This window comes from Rhinolophus hipposideros (assembly GCF_964194185.1).
Source record: "Rhinolophus hipposideros genome assembly, chromosome: 9".
Lineage (NCBI taxonomy): Eukaryota > Metazoa > Chordata > Mammalia > Chiroptera > Rhinolophidae > Rhinolophus > Rhinolophus hipposideros.
Genome location: NC_138055.1, coordinates 34,172,071 through 34,191,151, shown reverse-complemented (window position 1 = coordinate 34,191,151; position 19,081 = coordinate 34,172,071). Strand labels below are relative to the sequence as shown.

The window sequence follows — 19,081 nt, the reverse complement described above, 5'->3', positions numbered from 1 at the left end:
GGGGTGAGTGTGTTTTAAACACGTTATCTTCTTGAGAATACATGATCTCTTTGGTCGGGAGCACGAGTGGAGGGAACTGTTTGTGCAGCCGTAGGAGCCAAGGTCCCACTTGGAGGAGCCAGGGTAAGGGTCGGGCTGCGGTAGCGCGGCCACGCGTCCCCAGGAGTAACCAAGCGCTCAGGCCGCTGGGGCACTCGTTCGGCTTGAGTCTGCCCTGCTCCTGTGAGACATTCCTAGGCACGGTTACAGCCCGGCAGCCGGTTCCTCTGCCTGGACTGAGCCCTGCGTTTCCCGGGTCCGCTCAGGGGAAAGGTGGTGAAATCCCCAAATCTGCTTCCTTATGTGGTTAATAAAAGGTCTCCAGCAGAGCCCGGGGGAAAAAAAAAAAAAAACATTACAAGTGCAAGTGAGTGCTTTGCGTGTTTTAACGTTTAAAATCCCGACTCCGGTGAATCACTGAATCCTGTATTGCAAGTATCTGTGTCTAACGAAGTTTCGGGGACGCATATCACTGGTGTTTATAAAACCTTTGCGCTGCGCTCCCCAAGTTGGCCGCTCCGGTGCGGAAAGCTGGGCCGAGCGGGGGTGGGGAGGGTCTCCAGTCCCAGGCGCTGCTGCGCTCGGGGCTTCTGCCCAGTTTCCTGCCTCGGAGTCGCCGCGTCCGCCCCAGCCCAGAGCACCAGAGCAGTTTGTGCAATTTAGAAACTCGATAGGAGGCAGCAGCTGATCTCCCACTACCCTAAAAATAATCCACTCCGGCGCCCTGCGTCCTTCGGCTAGGGGAGGAAATCTCTGCCTTCGGAGTAAGTGTTTTACATCAATATCATATGAAATTTTTAAGAATAACTGTAAGCTGTCTATTTGGATCTAACATTTCGGCACCCAAAAGGCGCCCGCTCACTGTCGCAGCGGTTTGCCTTCACAGTGGCTATTTCTAGGATTAAGGGACCGGGCCCCAGCTGGAGATGAGAGGGCGTGGGGATCAGATTTCCAGCTTTCCTTACAAAATTCTGCCGGCTCCTACTTAAACCAACTGTAGATAGTGCAAGGAGTTATTACTATCTTTTTTTCTTTTAGATGTTTCCTGTAGTGTTCGTAAAATAGCCTTCTATATGCTTAATTTTTGTCACTCTGCTTTTTAGGAGTTCTGCTTCTCGGTTTGAAACGTACACTTAACACATTGTAGGAAGCCGGTGTTTTGAAGGTAGAGCAAGTGCACCAGTAGGGATTTGAAGCAGCTTCAAGCGATTGCCCAAGGTATTTATTTGTTGCTTTGTTTGTTCAGTTTGGATTTAAAAACAAAACAAAAATATCCCATCGGAGTGTCGGTCTAAAGAATTTTATCTGCTGAGTAGTTCCAACATTTGGTATGCGATAGAACTTCATTGGGAGCATTCAGATTAGGCACTGGATCAGAAGTCAGTGGTCATTTTTGCTAGTGATTTTCCTACTTGGATCTGTCATTTATAGATAGATAGATAGATGATAGATAGATAGATTGACAGACAGATAGATAGGTAAATAGATAACCAGACAGACATCTTTCAGTTCATATTTTATAAACCATCGGCTAAATAACTTAACGAAGTTATTATATTTGTTTTCATAAGTGATCTGATCCTGAAAATGCCCTAGATAATGATAAAGTACTAAGTAAATTCTTTAAAATGTCATGTTTCTTTATCATAATATAATTTGGTTAATCTCTGAATAACTGAAATATGAGTTACTGTGTACGTAAGAATGAAAGCTTTAATGTTACTTTTAGTATGTTTTCTTTAGGTGTTTCCAGCATGTTAAATTCTCAGGGATTGCTACTGCATTAGAACTGACACTTTCTGCTGGGTGAACAGGACAGAAGTACTAGTTTTCATTTTACCTTATATTCATCAACTAAATCCAAGTTTTATAACTCCTGAGTGAGTTCTTCATACAATGCATTTCAAAGAATAAGAATACTGAGAGTAGTAACCTTGCCATGAAATCCGAAGTTTGGTCACCAAAGTGTATTTTCTTTCTGTTTTTTGCTCTACAGACCATCCCTATGATAAAAAATTTGCTTTTGATGTTTGTCTTTACAGTTTATTCAGTCCAGTTCTCCAACACTATTGGCTGTCATTAAGCACTTGAACATCTTTCCTTGGGTTTATGCTGGTGGGGAGAAAAATGTCATGTCTTCCTATCTGGTCCCTCCTCCCTCTTTCTCCTCCTTGATGCTGGGGCCTCTGTCAGTGCTTAGCTGAACTAGCAGGATCCAGAAGGGGCGGGGGCTGAAGGATGTCACGTGACAGAGTTTAGCCAGCAACAGCACAACTTAACCTGGGGTCTGGGAGGGAAACAGTGAATGAAAATTGGAGATTTAAGAATTAGTTAAAAATCCTGATTGAATAAAAATGCCTCAGGTAAACAATAATTTTCAGCATATCCACAGTAAATTTACTTCTTTTTTTTATCCGTGTTGGGTTGTACTATGGGCTGGCTGTTAGAATGTGCCACCTACACACTGGATGTTGGAGAAGGAGGCTAAGGGTCAAGAGGAAGGGGATGAAAGACCAGGGAAAGGAAAAAGCAAAAGGAGAGATGTGATGAGAGACAGGGAACAGGTTGGGAACCAGGGGGAAATGTGAGGTTAGAAATTATGGTAGAAGGAAGAAATCTTTCTAAAGTTTTTGCTTTACCAATTTGAAGTGTGAACCTTAGTGTGATTAGGTAATTGTATATGCTTCTGTTTTACATCAATAAATTAATTAATGGCCTCGCATCCCAGACATCAGGTACATGGCTGAAAATGTTCTTTGACTTTTTCAGGTTGTTGTGCTTCTCTGATATTTTCTTTCCACAGTCAGGCACATTTATCCAAATGGTATTTATTTGGTAGGTTTCAGGATCGATTCAATACTAGGGAAGCAATTCTTAGAGCTAATGAAGTGTATGTTTTGCAAGTTCAGATTATATTTTTAGCATCTGACTCAATGATAATGATTAAATATCAAGGTTTATAAGTGTGGCCAATTGGAATATTATAATTTTAGACAAAATGGTAATATTTTGTCCAAATTACGAAACCAGCTAAAATAAATAAACCATTTACACATGTCTTTCAATTTAGAGTGGGCTTAAAATTTATTTTTATCATCTACTAAGTAAAGGAAGTAGCCTTACAAATTCTATTACTAGCTACTGTTTTTCAGTTTCTGTTTTTTCTATTTTTACCAGAAATACATCTAACATATAATTGTGAACTGATAACTTCCTTTTCACTGTTATTAAAAAAAATCTCAAGTCCTTTTTAATTCTTTTATCCAGCTTAGAATCTTAATAGTTGGTAAGGATTTTCCAAGTATATAACCTCACCTTGAGTTTTTATTAAAAAATGACTTTTTAAAGATAAAAAACATTCTCACCAGAGAACATCGATGATTTATTTTTAAAAAGAGTTACCAGAAATAATATCTGAGAGGAACGTTGTATAAGCTTTTATAGACTATAAACACGTATGCTTTCTAACTAATTGTTCTATTTCTATAATGCTTTATAAAACCTTTGCTTGAAAATTTGCTTTTTTCCAATAATAGTTCACCTACTTTGGCCAATCTTTACTGTGTAACATTCTGTTTTCTTTCTAGGAAAAAATATTGTTCGTGAGCATTGCTAAATCAATTATCAATGAAAGGGAAGAGAGAACAGGTACTACTTTAGTTATTCAAATCTTTGCCAACTTTTAATAATCTAACTGAGAGTGCAAGGTGACAGAAATATGGAAAAGAAACAAAGTCCAGTGAGGTTAAAATCTTAAGCTCTTTCTTATTTTAATAGGCATAGATATTTTCTTTGAAAAAAAAAATAGAAGACTGTGTGATACAGTGGGACAAACAGTTAGTTTATAGTCAGTCAGACAGACGTGGGTGTGGATGCTGGCCACTCTATTGGTAGACAAGTTCCTGAATCAATCTAAATCTCAGTATCCTCCTCTGTGAATTGTGAACAACACCACCAACATTGCGTGGTTGTTCTGAGGACTTAAAGTAACACCTTTTTAAGGCTATAATTTGATGAAAGAGCATTTAGTTCTAAGAGGCTGTTCCATTTGTCTCTTCATTTTAGAATAAACCATATAAGAAGAAATGAGCCTTTCATTTTGTGGTAACAACATTTCTTCATATGATATCTGCAATGGTGTATTACAAAATCCCTGCTTTGTGGATGCCCTCAACCTGGTTCCCCATGTCTTCCTGTTGTTTATCACTTTTCCAATATTGTTTATTGGTAAGTAATCTACTGCCCTATATTATATTGCCTAATGTTTACGAGCAGTCTTCTTTTTATATTGGTTATATTAGTTCTGGTGTACAATATAGGAATTCGACATTTTTATACCTTACAATCTGATCACTCTACTAATTCTAGTAATCATCTATTACCGTGCAAACTTTCACAATATTATTGACTGTATTCTCCTTCCCCTTTTCACACAGTCCCCCACTCTTTCCCTTTTGGTAACCATGCCTTTGGTTTCTATTTCTATGAGTCTTAAAACAGGCTTCCTAATGGCTGAAATTTGGTATAATGTTGACTAATTTTTCCAACATGAAAACTAATATATAACTCTGTGAGAAAAGAACAAGCGAGTATTTTGTGTTTTCCAGTTATTTATATTTTTGGCATATGGTATTCTGTAGGTAAAATAGAAGTCACATGCTGTCTTAGATATGGACTTCCAGTATCAGCAGCAATTTTTTAAAAAGAGGGAAAAGAAAATTACATGAGACAGATCTAAAGCGTTTGTTGAGCACTTGCTTTGTGCTAGATAAAGAGAATGGAAAATGGGTAAAACACAGTACTTGCCTGGACTATTCACTGGAATAGTCTAACGAAACAGATGTGCCCAAAGTTAAGAGAAGTGACTACAGTAGTCCCCCCTTATCCATGGTTTCATTTACCCACAGTCAACTGCAGTCAGAAAATACTAAATGGAAAATTCCAGAAATAAACAATCCGTAAGTTTTAAATCACATGTTGTTCTAAGTAGCATGATGAAATCTCATGCTGTCCTGCTTTGTCCCACTGGGGACATGAATCATCCCTTTGTCCAGTGCTTCCACAATGTACATGCTACGCACCCATAGTTACTTAGGAGCCACCTGGGTTATCAGATTGACTGTCGTGGTATCACAGTGTTTGTGTTCAAGTCACCTTTATTTTACATAGTAATGGCCTCAAAGTGCAAGAGTAGTGGTGCTGGCAATTCAGACACGCTAAAGCGACGTCATAAAGTGCTTCCTGTAAGTGGAACAGTGAATACAGTATAATGAGATACTTCGAGAGAGAGAAAGAGAAAAACCACATTCACATAACTTTTATTATAGTGTATTGTTAAAATTGTTCTATTTTATTATTAGTTATTGTTGTTAAACTCTTATTTTACCTAATTTACGTATTAAACTTTATCGCAGGTATGTATGTATGTATGTATATAAAAAAAATAGTATATTTAGGGTTTGGTAATATCTGCAGTTTTAGGCATCCACTGGGGGTCTTGGAACGTGTCCCCCGAGGATAAGGGAAGTCTACTGTATATCACATTGTTAGCCTAACTACAGATATAGGAACAAGTTATCCTGGGAACTGACCTGCTAGAACTGTGGGGAAGATTGCATAGAGAATGATATGTGGGAGACTTTAAAGATACAGAGCATGCACCTTAAAGTACGAGTGATGGGATGTGTTTCAGGTAGGAAGAATACATGTGCGAAATATTTGGAAAAGAGTTAAAAACACAGTTTTCCCTATTATTTTACAGTTTATATATATACATATATAAAAAGACAGAGACTATTATAATAAACATTTATTGAACCTACCCTACTCATTTTTTGGAATCTAACAATAAGAATATGAGCAAATCCCTCTGTACCATTTCATGATTCTGTTACTCTTCCCACATTCTACATTCCTATCCCTCCACAGTAACCACTATTTTAAATTTGGTGTTTACTATGATTAATAGTATGATTTTGTTCATAAAAATAAATGAAAAAATTATCTGATTTTCTCAAGGAGGCTAGCATAATTTAATGATCTGCTTTAAAGGAAGGTTTAAAGTTAATTTGTATGCTTTTATTTATTCATTTAACAAATATTAATTGAGTGGCTGGCATTCTAACAGTGATCACATAATTTCTGTTACATGTCATATCATATCATGCAGAGGCCAACATACTCTTGGCACATAGTTATTCATGTTAAACAAATGTAAACATTAAATATATTGGGATTACAGTGGCCATTTATGGAAACACTGGTCATATATATGGTATTATTTGTAGGACATTAAGAATGCCCTTTGACCAAAAGTAGAACATCCATTTTTTAAATTGCAATTCAACAATTAATAATTCATTTTTGACTTCCAATTAACTTCTTGAGAGCAATGACCATGACATTCCATCCTGTTTGCATCTCTAGCATCAAACACAAAGGTTGGGAAAAGGGTATTTGAATCAAGTAGAATTGGAGTGAACATTGTCAAAAGGAAATGGAGAAAACGTGAGACTATTCATCTCTAGCATTGGCTTCTTGAGTTAATGAGAGTTCATAAATAAATCTCAAAGAAGTATCAGGTATAAGGAAAATTATAATGTTGCAAAAAAGACACAGGGCTTGCCTGTAAAAGTTTATAGCATAAATTCTAGCACAATATGTTAAATATAACTAATGTTCCAAGAATGAAATTCCTTTGGGGACAACTAAGACATGAGTAATTTTCTTTTTAAAGAATGCTTCAGGGATCCCTTTTGTCCACACAGAAATTCCTTCCTGCAATACTTCAGACACAAACCTACCTTCATTCTTGAAGTATGTGGAACTTCTCTATATTAAAAGAATGAGAAAAAAAGGGTGACTAAAGGAAACAAAGTGGAGTCCTTTCCTAGTACACCGTGTATGAGTTGGCACTACTCTGACGGTCTTTTGAGGAGAAACCATCAAAATTTTACTAAAATATAATCTTGAATTTTTTTCTTCAGTGATGAGCTAAAGGTGAACTTATAATGTTGAACCTGCTTTAAAGGTCATCAATGACCAAATCTTAGATTTCTCTGAGAAATCCTGTCACTACCACTGTTGAATAGTACTGGCCCCTTCATAAGTTATCATTTTTGTTATATGATATGCATGTGATTAAGAGTTGACTCAACTAATGAGTCCATCACCAAATATGGTGTTTTTTGTTACCTCCTCCACACATCCCATGTTTTGAAAGATTTTAGACACCAAATTGTTTTTATTAATATCATCATTAATGTTTTCTTTTTGAATGAATCAGCCATGTGTCAGGAAGAGCTCTGATTAGCATGAAATAATCATGTTGTCACTCAGAGTTGGTGTTATTCCTGAACAATGCAATACATGTTAATGTTTAACCTAGGCAATCTTGTAAAAATAAGTTGAAAAAAAAATTTTTTTAACAATAAGAATAGACTAGGATTTCTACTGCTATCTTAGAAAGCACTAAGGTTTCATGAACCCTCCAAAGCATTTCAGTGTAAATTATTTCCATGATTATAATTGATCCCTTTGTTTATCTCTTTACTTTTTTCTCTTTTTTTTCAGGGTGGGGAAGTCAAAGCTCAAAAGTACAAATTCATCACAACACGTGGCTTCACTTTCCTGGACATAACCTAAGATGGATTCTTACATTTGCTCTCCTATTTGTGCATGTTTGTGAAATAGCAGAAGGCATAGTTTTAGATTCGTAAGTGACTCGACTTGGTTAATTTGATGGCACTATACATAATAGTGAGTGTATTGACATGGGTAGTAGCTAAGAGCCCACCAAGTCAGGCTTAACATTCCGGTCACAGCTTATTAGGAACAATAGCTGCCATCCATTTTATATGATGATCGTGCATGTTGCCCATATTTTTGTGTTGCTACGTAATTTCTCTGGTAACAGAAGTTTGGATATCTGTGACTTGTGCTCATTGATGTATTGTCTATTTCTTTGCCCCTTCATCTGTGTAGCCCTGGGAGAAAGTTTTGTCCTTTAAACCTTTGATATTTATCTTATCTTCAAAATAGGCATGAATAGCAAGATTGTTCATATGAACATATAGCTCTAATAACTGCATATGTATATATAAATATATAACCAGTTCTCAGATGTTTTATTTATTTTGTAAAGAAGCAAAAATAGATGAGGAGGGCATTAAATAAGCCTGAGAACCAGTAATAATATAGCTACAAATTGAGGCAGAGCACAACATTTTTTTAAAATCAGGGTTTGTTATAAAACCCTGACTTTTGACAGCATTTTGTCATTTTTTATAAAATAAGTTTGCATTAGGCAGGTAGAATATAATGAATTCTTTTCATAAACTTAAAAATAAGGTAGGCAAAATATTTTCATCACATAGTAACAGAAAATAAACTCAAGTAACAGGAAAATTTTGATTGTGAAATTGTGCTAAATAGTACACCTTTCTTTGAAGAGTTGATATGAAAAGTCCTGTAAAGTTTTTAAAAAAGAAAACTCCAAAAATTATTTTCCTCTTATCTAATAAGAACTTCCCTTGACATCTGTTTATGTTTTGCTCTTTCAATTAACAAGAAATGAAACTTCCAAGCTTTTGTCATGGAACCAACTATTTTGTAATGTTTTATGGGAGTTCTTTGCATATACAAGCATGTGCACATCTTAGTTTCTGATAAAAAGAAAAGTCAGAGACTCTAAGGTATGCCATGCCTCAAAGCATTTAGAAGCTTAATTGGGTTATTATCTGATTGATACTTGTTTAAAATTCTTTGGCATATTTGTGTTATTGTGGCATGTTTGTGTTGGCATGTTTGGCATATTGTATTAGCATAGCCAATTGTAGTCATCATTTTTATTCCCTTAGTATATAGGTGGACTCCTTATGTTTCTGTGTTTATGTACAACGTGGAAGATTGATCAGTCCAATACTTCCTAAAAATTTGACATCATGTAGGCAAGGATGACTCTGCCTTTTTAGCCTCATGATTGATGTGTAGTTTCAGTCAGAGATTTAGAATAGAGGCTGAACTAATAGTGATGAGGGCATGTGCTAATGGCAGAACCTTGTTTTATTGTGATTGTCATACAAGAGACCCTTGCTAAAAACAAGCTGAAGTACACCCATGATCTTGCATTACCCCCTCCCATTCTTCCCATTACCCTTTTTATGTAAGCCTCTCAAAAGTCATCTTCCAGTTACTTCTGAACCCAAAGATTTAGTCTGATTTCTCAGTGCCTTGTCCTATTCTGGAAACTGCTTCTACAAGAATCTCAATGAATGTTAATGAGAACTTAGTGAATAACTTTTCCTTCTTAACACAGTTATAACATTTGATGCTGCTGATCATTCATTCCTTCTTTCTTTTTTTTTTTAACAAAAAATTTATTAACTATTTTTTACTTAAAATACCACTAGTGCTCATTGTAATTAGCAAAACAATGCAAAGACCTTCCTAAATGAATAATTGATTTTCTTTTATTGTAATACAAATATTAAAGTGATTAATTTTTCTTTTAAAACATCCTTATCTGTTTTGCACAGGTATTTGTAATGTGTTCTCTTTTTTATTTTTGCCTAAATAATTTGTGATTCTGGTTTAGATACTCTAGTAGGAATCATTTTCAGTTAGCTCTTTAGTCTAATTTGATAGGTATGTTATTAGGACATGTAATTTGTTGAATTACCTTTTGGAATTTATTAACATTTTTATTATAATAAAATATTTGATTGTTTTATAAGTATTTAACGAGTGTTAGACAATAGTATATATTCTTTGTAGGAGAAAAAATTTATTGAGTTTTCTGATTGGATTACTAAAGTTCTGTGTATTGATTATTTTTATATTATTTAATCTATCAAATTCTAAAAGTGTGTATTAAAGTCTTCACTATTATTATGTTTTCATTTAGGTTTTTATTTTTTATCATTTTCTCTTTTCTGAAATTATTCTTTTGTCCTTCGTGATGTATGCTTTTTTGATTTTCTTCCTAACTTTCTGACTAAAGATTTTCTGCTATCATGGGATCTATATACTTCTACCAGAACATTGAGATCTGTGAATCACACTCTAAAAATAATAGAACTTAAGGGCAAGAATAGGGTTGGGGCAACCACTCAAAACATATATACCTTTGTCAGTGGAGCACTAATGATCTGATAGCAATCCTAATAAAAATACTGGCATGGTTAAAAAACACCTTAAATCCCCAATAAAAAAATGCCCAGTAAATATAAAACCTTATGGTAGCTACTGCTATCTTTATTCATCTTTTATTATTGCTTCTCTTAATGATGAATTTTTCATTCTTTTTCTAACTTCTTGAATTGACTACTTAAGTTATTTATTATAGTTATTTCTTATTGAATATGCTTAAGAACTTTCTTCCTGGTGTGGCTGTAAAATGTGGTGACAATGTTTTACAGGCTTTCATAGGTAGTATGCTCATTTTAAAATTTGCTAAATATTAAGTAAGTGATTTTTTAAATCTTTCTTCAGTTCAATAATTAAGGAATAGCAGAAACATTTTCTAGTTTCTGTACTTATGAAATATTTATTTCCTACTTTTTCTCTGACGGTTTTGAACTACTTTTGGGAGGTAGTGGGTGGTTTTTAAGCCAGCTTTTATGCTATCATAGTACTTTCATACTTTCATTACGATGTCTGTATTAATGATTCCAAATTTATCACTGATAATGTTAAAATCACTACATACACTAGCCTATTAGACACCTTTCTTTGCATGTTTATTAGACACTTTCACAATCCACACATTCCTACCTAATCTTATTAGCTTTCTCTCCCCAATCTGCTCATCCTCTTAAAATCTTATTTGTTCATACCACCATTCACCCAGGCACTGTGGGAATCATTCTCTACATATCCATCACTCTCATTCCTTAACACTGCTGAAGTCCTGTCCATTTTGACAATATTTTTCTTTTTCTTTTTTTTTTAAAATTTATTGGGGTGACAATTGTTAGTAAAACTACATAGATTTCAGGTATTCAATTCTGTATTACATCATCTATAAATCCCACTGTGTGTTCACCACCCAGAATCAGTTCTACTTCCATCACCATATATTTGATCCCCTTTAAAAATTGTGCTAAATGGTACACCTTTCATCTCTCACCCCTCACCCCCCCTTACCCTCTGGTAACCACTAAACTATTGTCTTTGTCTATCAGTTTCTGTTTCTCATTTGTCTTGTTCTTTTGTTGTTTTTGGTTTATATACCACATATCAGTGAAATCATATGGTTCTCTGCTTTTTCTGTCTGACTTATTTCGCTTAGCATTATACTTTCAAGATCCATCCATGTTGTCACAAATGTTCCTATATCATCTAATATTTTTCAAATATATCATTTCCTCCATGTTTCTGCCACCAAAGCTTAACTCAGGCTTTCATCATCTCTCACCTGCCTATACCAGCACTTTGCTAACTGCTTTCTTTCCTTCTATGTATCTCTCCTCACCTCAAACCCACACACTACCTGTCAACTCGATCATCCACATTACTACCTGATTGGTCTGTCTAAAACCCAAATCTGACCGTGCCACTTACCAGTTAAAGCATTTCAATTTCCTGCAAGATTAGATTCCAGCTCCTTATCATGGCATACAAAGCCTTTCATGGTACATCCTATCTCATGTTTCTATTTAAGGAACATTAAACTGCTTGGAATTTTGAACATGTTACACAGTTTCATGCTTCTAAGCATTTGCACATTCTGTTCCCTCTTTTTAAAGTGCTCTTCCACCACTTTCCTGACTAATGGATTCCTTTTTATATTTCAGTTCTCCTTGTCAACCATACATCTTCTGAAATGACTTTCCCAATGCTCCTCTTTTCCTCACTCTCAAACTAGTTACATTCTTCTCTATACCATTTGTGTACTAATATATTTAAGTAATTTGAGAAAATATGAAAGTTTAAATGTGTGACATTTATTAATGCAAATGGAGTTGAGGGTTGTCTACCATGCAAATCTGTCCTGTCATATTTCTGATACACCTAAAGCTTTTTATTGCTCTGAGAATGAAGCCTGGTATTCTCGTAATCATACTGAATTGTTTGCACTACCCTTGAACATATCTAGACCCTCTGCCTGGATCAGCCCCCTCTCCTTCCTCTGGGTAGCAGTTTCTCTCTCACCTGAGATGTCTCAGTTTAGAAGACCATTCCTTCGCAAAGCTTTCTGTCTCAGACACTAGCCCTGTGTTTGCCCACAATCCCTTCACCTTTGTTATAATTTACTATTTATTATTGCTATCCTCAGTAAACTCTAGGTTTTGTGACCACAGAAACTGTATCTTGTCTTATTCACTGTTGTATCCCAGAATCTAATACAGTGCCTAGACCAGCAAACATGTATTTGTTCAATGAATTAATGAAAAAGGAGAAATCACTGAAAAGTTTAGGAAAGCTGTAAAAAAAAAAAAAAAACCCATATGTCTCACATACATTAGAGTTCATATTCAGTTGATTGTTTTTACTTGCTGTAGTTGTTAAATTATTTCAGCAGATCTGCCCTTCAGCATAGTAGTAGTTATATGTATTTGCTTTTGTTGTAAGAATTTTAGAGGTCTTGTTTAGCTTTGTTTACCTAGCCTTCCACGTAGGAGGGATGCTTTCAGCAGGATTATGTCTCCCAACAGTCTTCCTTTATATGTTCTCTTAGCAACTACTACTGCACTCTGTATTTTAAACATATTACTGCATTTTGTATTTTAAATATCTTAATGCTAAGAAAGAGGTTTAATGGAAAAATTGGAAACAAAATGAAAGACTACCTGGAATCATCAGTTGTAGACGCTGATACTGTACTGCTCTCCATAGACGGCGGGATTCACGGCATCTCCACCTCTTCATGCCGGCTGTGATGGGATTTGTGGCCACTACAACGTCAATAGTATATTATCATAATATCGAAACATCAAATTTTCCTAAATTACTCTTAGGTAAGTATGACCAAGAGTTTTTCTTTCCTCCCCAAAGAGCTATTTGTTTTCCTTTTCCTCATAGTAAATGCTATCAGAGTGGGTTGGGATTGAGAAGCACAAGGAAAAAATGGTTAATTCTCTAGTAGTCCCCCAATATATATGGAGATGAAGATAACCTGAGTTGCTTCCGGTTGTGAAAGGGACATCTGTTCTCCACTGATTGCCCCTCAGGATGTGTTGGTGTGTGGCGGGAAGAAAGTGCAGGGAATGTGCTGGCCTTCTGGCTTGCAGAAGCTGTACTCTAAGAATCAGAGCTTTTGCGAGGAGATTTCTCACTGTACAGCCCCACGAAGAAGTCACCTCGTCTAGTTCCATGTATTTCTGCCTTTGGCTTGGAGTCCCGAGGCATTTTCTGAAGGTTCATGCCTGTCATTTGTGGGAGTGTCGCACCTTTCCTAGAACTGCTCCTGAGACATGGTGGTGGTGGGGTGACTCCATGCAGCAGAGGATCTTTCATGGCATCCTGAAAACCATGTTGTCTTTAGAAGCAGTGCCCCAAAGCACCGCCACTCACATGCGCATCAGGCCTAGCGTTATCTTTTTAGCCTCTCTTGACTCCTGTAGAAATTGGAGGCTATCTAAAATGTTCCTAATTTAATTTTTGCCTTAGGCTGAAATAATATAACTCATCCCAATTACTTATATTTAATACTCAGACCCATCCTGGCATTCCTTGGTGTATACTTTCATATAGAGAGCTAAGAGGAATGTATAGAACATGGATCATGGATGGGGCTTCAGGGGCCTGTGAATCTCTTAAAATTGAAGACAGAGTTGTGTGTGTTTCTGTGAATGAATGCTTATAATTTTTTAATGTTTATTGATTTCATTTGATTGATACATGGTGAAAATGACATTGACTGACTGATACAGAAATGAAGAAAAGTGATCATTAAACCACACATACATGATTTGCTTATTCAGATGACATCAAAATTTAAAATGGATAAGAGGAAATTACTGATTATTTAATTTTATGTTGTACTGCATTATTTGATTGGGCAAAAGTAATCTAATAAAACAAGTAGACAGGGTTAAATGTTAATTTAAAAGTCTTGTCAAAATCTGAGTTAATAGAAAGCTGTTCAGTACAAAATACCAGGCAGCTATTATCATAGAAATCTTTTTATGAAGGTGCCAAAAAAAGCACAAAATTTCCAACAGGTAACAGCAAAAAGTATACACAGCACTGGGAATTCGATGTACTAGATAAGTGTATGAAAAACTGATGATGCTATAAAAGTATAAGATGTAATTAGAAAGGAAAGGTTCATTTTAATGTTATTTTGCAGGAAATGTGATCAGAATCTGGCTGTAATTTTTATGTAGATCAAGGCAGAGGGCACAATTCAATCATATTTCTGGAAGGACTTCTAGAGATTAAAGACAGTCTAACTTTCTTCTTATTTTAGGAGTGAAATATTTGGATCTAGCAAAATCACACTCATTTTAATATCACAAAACTAGTAATTTTGTCTTAACATTATATTAGGAACATTACCGAACATACAGACAGTTGAAAGATGTGAATACTCATATATCTACCAACTAGTTTCTTCAATTTACATTTTATTCTATTTATTTTATCAATATCTACATATTTTCATCCCTCTGTTCATCCATCAATCCATCTTATTTTTTGATGCATTTTAAAGTAAGTTGCAGACATTAATATGCATCACCCCCTGATTATTTCAGCATGCATATCATTAACTAGAGTTAAATACTTGTTTATGGTTCTTTTTGTGAGATAAAATTTACATGATGAAGTATAGAAATCTTATTTTGCTAAATGTATACACCTGTAGAGATTATTGTCGTCATCCATGGAAGTTTTCTTGTGCCCATTACCCGTTAGTCAATCCTTATTTTCACATCCACAGAGACAACAATATGAGGGTATGAGGGAAATATATTTTGAGGGAAGGTAAATATTTATCTGATTTTTTCCCCCATCATGGATTGAATTTGCCTGACCTAGAACTTCACATAAATTCAATCATGAAAAAGAAAAGAGTATAAACTCTTTTGTGTAAAACTTCTTTCTCTTAGCATGATTTTTTGAGGCTCATTTATAATGTAGTATCAATTAGTATTTTGTTCTTGCAGTTCTTGAGTATTCCCTTTCATAAATATACCACAGTTTCCTTGTTGATATACGCCTGAACTCTTTCCAGGCTTTAGCTATCATGCAAAAAAGCTGCTATAAACATCTATATGTGCAAGTCTTTTTGTGGATATATGTTTTTATTTCTCTTGGGTAAATTCCTGGGAGTGGAATTGCTTGGTCATGGGGTCAGTAGGTAAATGTTTATATTTGTAAGGAACAACAAGATCTTTTCCCAAAAGGATTGTTTTACAGTCACACTAATGATGTGTGGGAATTCCAGTTGTTCATATGCTCACCCTAATTTGAGGATCTTGATTTTCTAATTTAGCCATGCTGGAGGTTTTCTACCGTGTACTGATAACACATTGTGGTTTTAATTTGTGTTTTCTTGATGACTAGTGATGTTGAGCATTTTTTGATGAGTTTATTGGCTATGTGTTATCTTTGTGAGGTGGCTCTTCATATCTTTTGCCCACTTTTTATTGAGTTCCATTTTTATTATTGAGTTGTAGGAGTTCTTTTACAGTCATCAGATACGTGTTGTGAGAATATTTGCCTCCCAGTCTGTGGTATGCGTACTCATTTACTTAGCAGGGTATTTTGATGAGCAGCAGATTTTAATTTTGATGTAGTATAATTTATCATTTTCTCATGTGTAGTTATTGATTTTTGTGTCTTAAGAAATGCTTGCCTTCCCTCAAAATATGTTTCCCTCATATCCTCATATTTTCTTTTAGAAGCTTTATAGTATAAGTTTTTATTTGTAGAACTATGATCCATTTTAAATTAATTGTGTATATGGTATACGGTTGGTGTCAAATGGATATCTTTGTGTTTGAGCACCATTTATGGAAAAGACTTTCCATTTCTTATTGGATTGCTTTAGGACCTCTGTAAAAAATTAAATCAAATGACTGTTTAGGTCTAATCTATTTCTTGGCTGTATATTTTTTATTCCTTTAATCTATTTGTGGATTTTTTATGCCATTACCATTCTGTCTTGACTACTACCATGTTTCCCCGAAAATAAGACCTAGCCAGACAATCAGCTCTAATGTATATTTTGGAGCAAAAATTAATATAAGACCTGGTTTTATTTTACTAAAATATAAGACTAGGTGTAATGTAATGTAATATAATATAATATAATACCAGGTTTTATATTAATTTTTGCTCCAAAAGATGCATTAGAGCTGATTGTCTGGCTAGGTCTTATTTTCAGGTATACAGGGTATAACTTTGAAAGTCTTGACGTCATGTATTATAATCATACAACTTTATTGCTTTGGGTATGAGAGTTCTTTTGCATTGCCACATATACAGTTTAGAATCGAGTTGTCAGTTTCTACCAAAAAACCAACCAACCAACCAAACAAACAAACAAAAAAGAATCCTGGTGGGATTATGATAATGATTACACTGAATGTATAGAACAATTTAGGGGAGAATTGACATCTTAAAAATATTGAGTTTCACAATTCATTCTTCATTTATTTAGGTTTTCTTTCATTTTCTTTAGCAATGTTTTATAGTTTCAATGTAGAAGTCTTCCATGTCTTATTAAATTCATTGCCAGCTTTTTTGTTTTGCCACTGCTATTATAAATATAATTGTATTTTAAATTTCATTTTCTAGTTTTTTTTCTGCTATTGTATAAAATACAGCTGATTTTGCATAATGACCCTATATCTTGCCACATTGGAAATTTACTTAGTATTTCTAATTATTGCTTTGTCAGTTTTTGGTATTTTCTATGTAAACAAACACATCATCTGAAAATAGAGGTAGTTATACTTTTTCTTTTCAGACTTCATGCTTTCTTTTACTTTTTCTTGGTATATTAAACTACGGTAAGGTAAGGACTCCAGTCAAATGCAGAATAGACATGGTGGGAGTGAAATCCTTGACTAGTTTCTGATTTTAGGGGAAAAATAGTCTTTCATAATTAATTATAAAGTTAAGTATAAGCTCCTCATATAAGAACTTTATCAGGTGAGTAAGTTTTATTCTATTAAAGCTTTTTAGAGTTTTTAAAATCATTAATAAATATTGAATTATTAAAGATTTGTTCTGCGTTTTTTGGAACAGTTATATTTCTGTTAATACATTGTGTTTCTGTTGCTGTACATTGATTGATTTTTCAAATGCTAAAGTAACCATGCATTCTGGACTAAGCCACACATGATCGTGATATATTATCTATGCTATACATTACAAGAGTTTATTTGTTAAGGCTTTTTATATCTATGCTTTAAGGGCTATTGGTCTGTTTTTTTTTTCTCAATAGTTTTATCAGGTTTTTAGATATACAGATGAACTGGAAAATATTCTCTATTTCTCTATTTTCTGAAAGACTTGATATGAGATTAATTTTATGTCTTCCATTAATGTCTGATAAAATTCACCATTGAAGTCATCTTGGTCTGTAGTTTTAACTAAGGGAGGATTTTAAATTATAAATTTATTTCTTTATTAGATGTAGATTCTTCAGAGTACCTATTTTTTCTTATGTCAGTTTTAGTAAATTACAGTTTTCAAGAAATTTTCCATTTCATCTAAGTTTTTTATTTATTGTTATAAAGTTGTTCAAGATACTGCCTGATTACACTTTTTAAGTACACAGGCTAAGTAAGGATAACTCTTTTTAAATTTCTAATATTGGTAATTTGTATTCTTATTTTCTTAATCAGTCTAGCTACAGACATCAATTTTCTTGATCTTTTCCAAAACAATCAACCTTATTGGGTTTGTTCATTTTCTCAATTATTTGTTTTCTGTTTTATTGCTTTCTACTCATCTCTATTGTTTTTATTTTTTAATTTATTTTGTTCATTGTTCTTCTTTCTCTAGCTTTTAAACTTAGATCACTGATTTTGGACCTGTCTTTTTTTCTAAAATAAATATCTAAAGCTTTACGTTTTCGTTTAAATATTGTTTTATGGAATCCTTGAATTTTTAATATTGTAATATTTTCATTATAATTTAGTTAAAACATTTTCTAATTTCCCTAGTGGTTTCTTCTTTAACATGTGGTTAATTAGAAATTAGAAATTAGAAATTCAATTACTGTTTAATTTCCAAGTATTTGGAGAGTTCTAGATATCTTATAGTATGGAAAGACCCAGAGGTTATCTCTGTTATCTGTGTGCCTGGTGTTCACCTCCTATATAATTCTTACCCCTTAAGTGGGAGTGGGACCTATGACTTACTGCTAGCCAATAAAGTATGGCAAAGGTAAGGATACCAAATCTGTTGAGACTGCAGCCGTAGTCCACACCTGGATTGCACCCTGAATCCATGGAAACCTATGATCCATGGAAACTATGAGATAATAAATGTGTATTGCTTTAAAGTTGCAATACCTCTTACAATTTGCTAAGCAGCAATAGAAAATCAATACACTTATTGTTCTTGATTTTTTTCTATTTCCATACTTTTAAAAATTTATTTTATTTTTTATTTTTGAATTAAAGTTTATTGGGATGACAATTGTTAGTGAAGTTACATAGGTTTCAGATGTACAATTCTGTAATACATCATCTGTATATCATATTGTGTGTTCACCACTCAGAATGTTCTTGATTTTTAATTTAATTTCACTATTGTCCGAGAACATGCTCTATATTTTTGTTATTTTAAATTTATTACTCATTGTTTCCTGAGGATATAGTCAGTACCAGTACTGTGTGCATTTAACAACAATGTATATTCTGAAGATTTTGGGGTATATTTTTATAATATTAAATACCAACCTTATAAGTATCAAATAGTTCAAGGTGGTTGATAGTGTTCATATCTTCTAAGTCTTCGTTAGGCATATCTGTATTTATATTGTTGTGTCTTTCTGAAAAATTGACACATTTGTCATTATTTAAAGTTTTAAGTTTCTAATAATGGTCTTTGTCTTGAAGTGTACTTTATCTGATACCAG

The 19,081-nt window shown here is 34.2% G+C and overlaps 1 protein-coding gene across 2 annotated transcripts in view; it reads left to right on the top strand.

Moving 5' to 3' along the window:
- The first annotated feature begins 426 nt into the window (after positions 1 to 426).
- The window catches only part of ABCC9 (ATP binding cassette subfamily C member 9), a 106,721-nt gene continuing 88,066 nt past the window's right edge, over positions 427 to 19,081 (top strand). For both annotated transcript variants that reach the window (XM_081061438.1, XM_081061439.1), the window contains exons 1-6: positions 427 to 803; positions 1,143 to 1,257; positions 3,627 to 3,687; positions 4,105 to 4,266; positions 7,612 to 7,753; positions 12,877 to 12,998. In XM_081061438.1, the coding sequence (XP_080917564.1) occupies positions 4,125 to 4,266; positions 7,612 to 7,753; positions 12,877 to 12,998 (406 nt within the window). In that variant the 5' untranslated portion in view covers positions 427 to 803; positions 1,143 to 1,257; positions 3,627 to 3,687; positions 4,105 to 4,124. The remainder of the gene's footprint in view (positions 804 to 1,142; positions 1,258 to 3,626; positions 3,688 to 4,104; positions 4,267 to 7,611; positions 7,754 to 12,876; positions 12,999 to 19,081) is intronic.